This window comes from Myxine glutinosa, chromosome 5 (assembly GCF_964187855.1).
Source record: "Myxine glutinosa chromosome 5, kmMyxGlut1.1, whole genome shotgun sequence".
NCBI lineage: Eukaryota > Metazoa > Chordata > Myxini > Myxiniformes > Myxinidae > Myxine > Myxine glutinosa.
The window spans coordinates 3,185,206-3,191,595 of record NC_136265.1 but is presented as its reverse complement, the minus strand read 5'-3'; the positions used below and the strand labels follow the sequence as shown (position 1 = coordinate 3,191,595).

General features: G+C 39.2%; 1 protein-coding gene across 2 annotated transcripts in view; it reads right to left on the bottom strand.

Moving 5' to 3' along the window:
• Window positions 1–455: 455 nt before the first annotated feature.
• GCAT (glycine C-acetyltransferase) overlaps window positions 456–6,390 on the bottom strand; it is a 34,738-nt gene continuing 28,803 nt past the window's right edge. For both annotated transcript variants that reach the window (XM_068117959.2, XM_068117958.2), the window contains exon 10: window positions 456–2,756. In XM_068117959.2, coding sequence (XP_067974060.2) covers window positions 2,605–2,756 — 152 coding nt within the window. In that variant the 3' untranslated portion in view covers window positions 456–2,604. The remainder of the gene's footprint in view (window positions 2,757–6,390) is intronic.

Below are 6,390 nucleotides of genomic sequence, written 5' to 3'. Positions count from 1 at the left end.
AGGTCTTTTGCACTCTGAAGCAGGTTCCCTTCAAGGATTTTCCTGTATTTGGCTCCATTCATTGGTCCCTCTATCCTGACGTCTCCCAAAACCTGCCACTGAAAAGCATCCCCATAGCATGATGCTGCCACCAGCATGCTTCACGGTCAGGATGCTGTTATAATCGGTGATTAGCTGTGCTCGGTTTCTGCCAGATGTAGTACTTTGTAGTCAGGCGAAAGAGTTCAATTTTCGTCTAATCAGACCACAGAATATTTTTTCTCATGCTCTGATTCTTTCACGTACCTTTTTGCAAACTCCGGGTGTGCCGTCGTGCCTTTTCCCCAGGAGTGGTTTGCTGATGTCCTGCATGTAGTAATACACGTAGAAGCTCGTGGTTGAGTCGCAGAACATGACGGGGAGATTGTGCTGGTGTTTATATCTGAACCATTAAGTATGGCATCAGGAAACCTGAATTGATGTACAATAATTTTTATTCTCACGATAGGTTTTTGTCATATTGGCCAAACGTCATCCAAGAGGAAGGATAGATGAAAGAAGAATAAAACCACCATGTGACGGTCTTCTCAAAGGTTCCGTCACCCTGCTCGAAAAGTTTAAAAGCAAAGGTCTCGGTGACGTCACGTGTACCATCATTTACTGCTAAGCCTGGAAAAAAGGAAATCTGTCAATCTTTTGTGGCAGTGATAGTTGGATTGAGGACCAAAGCAGAAAGTTGTAGTAAAGAGCACGTCCATCCTCCTCTTAAGTTCATGATGATGCAAAAGAGTCACGCACATGAAATGCACTGAGAACTACATTCGTACTTCTTCCTAACTCTTCCACACTTCAGAACGGTTCAGTGATTGGAGTTCTCGTTCATGGGTGGAAAACCTCTTGTGCATGATTCGGGCAATTTCCCCCTCATCAGTACTTGCTCGGAAGAACAACATGTGCGTAGATTATCGGTGGATTCCGTGTGCGTTTATCCATTATTACCGTCGCCGTTACCAACGCATTCATGGTTCAAGGTGAGCACATCACGTTTCAGAATCTTCCAGTTATGTTGAGACCAGCATGGTGAATGGTGCATCGCAATGTCATTGAGGAATCGTGGAAAAAGAAAGGTGACACCAACGTGGATGCCACACATCATCATGGAGAAGCAGACGTCTCTATTTGTGTTTTTCTCCATAATGTGAGTTTGTTTGGAAGACATTGTCGGAGGCAAAAGTTGGCACCACAACCGAATCAAAAATGAAGTCACATTCAACAGATCATAAAGGGCCAAAGACTCAGCTCCAACACCAACAAGAGCATCAAGGTTCTTCACGTCATTTTAATCGACTACTTTGGAATTTTATTAACCAGGCCCTACCACAGGCTACAACAGTGAATGGATACTTGTGGAACGTGGTTTTACATGGTTTTGTCCGATCACACGAGATGTGCAGTGCGCATGTTTACCTGCAGTTCTTTTGTAAGATGCCATCCTCCTCCATGACATGAAAAATGCAACGCACGCATGTGACGGAGCATGAAAAACGCAATATCCATGAGCTGTTTGAGTTGTGGTTGGAACTTTTAACTGACCCAGCGTATTCCTACCTTTTTATGGTGAAGGCTCTAGTCATGGATTATTTAGTCCTCAAGGCCAGGCCTTAAATAAAAGAGCTGCAGAGATAGGAAAGAGAGAATAGTTTAAGAGTAAAAAGTCTGCTTTTTGAAAAGGGAAAGGTCATGAGTGTTTGGAAATACATGAGAGGGTAAAGAGTTCCAGAGTTTGGCAGTGGAGGGGAAGAAACAAACATCATAACAGCCCATCAATTGAGTTGCCAATGGCCACACAATAATCATGAGATGTAGTGGCTTGTCGAGTATTCTGTGGTCTCGCTAATGGAGGAGGTACACAAGCAGCAAGTTCTTGGGAGCAAAAACCAAAGTAATATCTGTAAAAAGAAAAAGAGAACCAACTTTCGATGTAATTTGAGAGGGTTGAGTTTTGAGGTCGGATTGGGAGAGTTGACAAGTCGAATTATTTTGGATTCAATTCTGTCCAGGAAGTATGTGGAGCAAGAACCTCCCCAGATGTGAGAGTAGTTCTCCATACAAGGACGAAACAATCCTTTATATAGTTGAAGCAACTGTTGAGAGAAGAAGAATCTTCAACATCTGAACAGGACTCCTAGTTTCTTCGAGGCAGACTTAGCTATTTGTGCAATGTGTGGATTCCAGGATAAATTTGATGTTAGGGTAATACCTAGTAGGTTTATTGTATCACATGGAGTAATTGTGGAGCTTTCAAAGGAGATTGGAGAGTTGGGGAGTTCGAGAGAGAAAGATGGAAATAAATTGAGTTTTAGAAACATTAAACTTGACCTGATGAAATTTTGTACAAATCCAAATTTAAAGAGGTGGCTGTGATCAAACGAGATGTACAGAAGGAAGATGGGGCAGATGGGGGGGGAAAAAAAACCTGACCAACCATATTTCGACATGACAAATCATATTACAACATGACCCACCACATTCGCCGGATTTAACACTCATTCATGACACCATGCGTATTATGGTATATTGGTCGGACAACATAACGTGTGGGATGAGACTTGTATGCGGTGTATATTAAGCCACCAATCCGTGCTTGCGTCCCACAGTAACAAATGCATTCACACATTCATCAATGTCGGCATTAGAGTGAGCAGCAGATATTTGCACTCGAATGCGCGCAGCCCCTCGTGGAACCACCGGGAAGCTGAACCCGACAACGAACATACCTGGAAATGAAAGGATGAGAAAATGGAGCAATATGGTACACTGCCATCCACCAAAAACGTGCAAAGTTCACGATACATTTAAAAATATTCAGGCTTGACAGATATTATTCCAAGTTGTAACTAGAATGCCACTCAGTAGAGCGCATACTCCCGCCGTGGGTCAAGTTGGGATAATACGTTTTGTTAAACATCCCCTTTCCCCAAAACAATAAATGAAAAAATTAAGTAGGCCCTAACTGTCAGAGAATTTATTTTGATATATCTCGGAAATGGAGGAGAAAAACATCATTTAAGAATAAGAATAAAAGCTTTAATGCAGTAAAACAGAAAAAATCTTTCCCAAAAAAATTCCTGGATCCGGAATAATATCCTGAGCTTCACCAAAAACTAAGCAATTCTTCCTTATCCCAAGGGCAATCATCCCACCAACTTTCATCCAAATCCGTTCAGAACTTTTCCAGATATCTTGTTCACGAACATACGAACACACACACACACACACACACACGGACGGACAGACACGATCGAATGCATTACTCCCTGGCGGGAGTAATAAACCTGAAAATCGCAGGGCCAGAACCAGAATTATTTATTTGGTCTGGGGAGCCCATGCGAGGTTTCTTCTTCTTCAGCCTCTCACAACCCCGGGTGAATATGCGATCTTTTAAAAAAAAGTTGGAATTTTGCCAAATCTGTTTTATTCGTTTGTTAATATACCTCAGCCATTGACAAATCTGGAACTAAGTCTTTATAAGTTCATCAAATACTAACACCGCGAATGACATTCGCTGAGCTAAATGTTGATATCCCTTCTGAGGTAAAAAAAATAAAAACAGTTTTAAAGCATTATACGTATCAAACGATACATTTTATGAAACGGCAACCTAATACGGCAACCTAATTTGGTGGTTTTAAAATGACAGAATATGTCTTTATTAGAAAAAAAAAATGAACATTGAAGATGACACTGCTAAAAAAATACACCGCTCTAACGCATAACTACGAGTTTAAACTACATTTACAACAAATATGAAAACTATTTTCATATCAATGTTAAATGTAGAATATATAGAAGATAATGTTAAAAAAAATGAGCCCTATCTTCCAATGGTAAAAAAAAATCCTTGAAAAAATTCCTGGATCAGGAATAATATCCTGAGCTTCACCAAAAACTAATCAATTCTTCCTTATCCCAAGGGCAATCATCCTACCAACTTTCATCCAAATCCGTTCAGAACTTTTCCAGATATCTTGTTCACACACGCATGCACGCACGCACGCACGCACACACGGACGAAGGGGAAAACCATAGTCCCCCTTTCGCTCCGCGGTGCGACGGGGAACAAATATGCCATAAAGTCTCGCCAAGATGGAACCAATGTCAAATATTGGGTTAATATTTTTATTTTCCATTTTCACCCCTGTATCCCGAAGTCCCCACCCCCTGGGGCACGAACCAGGGACCAAACCCCACAAATTTACATATTTCATGCATCCCCCAATGTTGAATGCATATGCAAAGTTTCATTAAAAATGTGCCTGAAATTGCATTTTTTGGAATTCGAACCTTTGATACCGCCCCGTAGGACGAGGCCATAAGGATACTGTTCTTTAACATTCTTGCCATTTGGTGATCATAATTCCCAAGTTTGACGAATTTCTGCACAACTGTTTAGGAGGAGATAGCGTAATAGACAGACGGAGCTGAACATACCCACCAATAACCGAGCATCACCAATCATTATATCAACACTGAAACCAAACAAACTCACCAATAACACAGCATCGTGTCAGCCCATTTCTCTCTTATGCATTTCCCAAGTAAAAATCCTGAATAAAATCCCCTTTTGTTCCTCTAGCCCAATCACAGCATGGAATTCATCCATCACACCCAACAACCACGCATCTCCACATGAACACATTATTGATGGCTTCAACAAAAAACAACTACGACCGAGAACTGTCAATGGAGCAATACACTTGGTTAAAGCTTTTTACACTGAACCCACCATGTACTGATAAAAACAATATGAACACCAACATGTACTCATAAAAACAATCTGAACACCAACGTACTCGTAAAAACAATCTGAACACCAACATGTACTCATAAAAACAATCTGAACACCAACATGTACTGATAAAAACAATATGAACACCAACATGTACTCATAAAAACAATATGAACACCAACATGTACTCATAAAAACAATCTGAACACCAACGTACTCGTAAAAACAATCTGAACACCAACATGTACTCATAAAAACAATCTGAACACCAACATGTACTGATAAAAACAATATGAACACCAACATGTACTCATAAAAACAATATGAACACCAACATGTACTCATAAAAACAATCTGAACACCAACGTACTCGTAAAAACAATCTGAACACCAACATGTACTCATAAAAACAATATGAACACCAACATGTACTCATAAAAACAATCTGAACACCAACGTACTCGTAAAAACAATCTGAACACCAACATGTACACATAAAAACAATCTGAACACCAACGTACTCGTAAAAACAATCTGAACACCAACATGTACTCATTAAAACAATCTGAACACAAACATGTACTCATAAAAACAATCTGAACACCAACATGTACTCATAAAAACAATCTGAACACCAACGTACTCGTAAAAACAATCTGAACACCAACATGTACTCATTAAAACAATCTGAACACAAACATGTACTCATAAAAACAATCTGAACACAAACGTACTTGTAAAAACAATCTGAACACCAACATGTACTGATTAAAACAATCTCAACACAAACATGTACTCATAAAAACAATCTGAACACCAACATGTACTCATAAAAACAATCTGAGCACAAACGTACTCGTAAAAACAATCTCAACACCAACATGTACTCATAAAAACAATCTGAACACCAACGTACTCGTAAAAACAATCTGAACACCAACGTACTCGTAAAAACAATCTGAACACCAACATGTACTCATAAAAACAATCTGAACACCAACGTACTCGTAAAAACAATCTGAACACCAACATGTACTCATTAAAACAATCTGAACACAAACATGTACTCATAAAAACAATCAACTCCAACATGTACTCGTAAAAACAATCTGAACACCAACATGTACTCATTAAAACAATCTCAACACAAACATGTACTCATAAAAACAATCTGAACACCAACATGTACTCATAAAAACAATCTGAGCACAAACGTACTCGTAAAAACAATCTCAACACCAACATGCACTCATAAAAACAATCTGAACACCAACGTACTCGTAAAAACAATCTGAACACCAACATGTACTCATTAAAACAATCTGAACACAAACGTACTTGTAAAAACAATCTGAACACCAACGTACTCGTAAAAACAATCTGAACACCAACATGTACTCATAAAAACAATCTGAACACCAACGTACTCGTAAAAACAATCTGAACACCAACATGTACTCATAAAAACAATCTGAACACCAACATGTACTGATAAAAACAATATGAACACCAACATGTACTCATAAAAACAATCTGAACACCAACGTACTCGTAAAAACAATCTGAACACCAACATGTACTCATAAAAACAATCTGAACACCAACGTACTCGTAAAAACAAT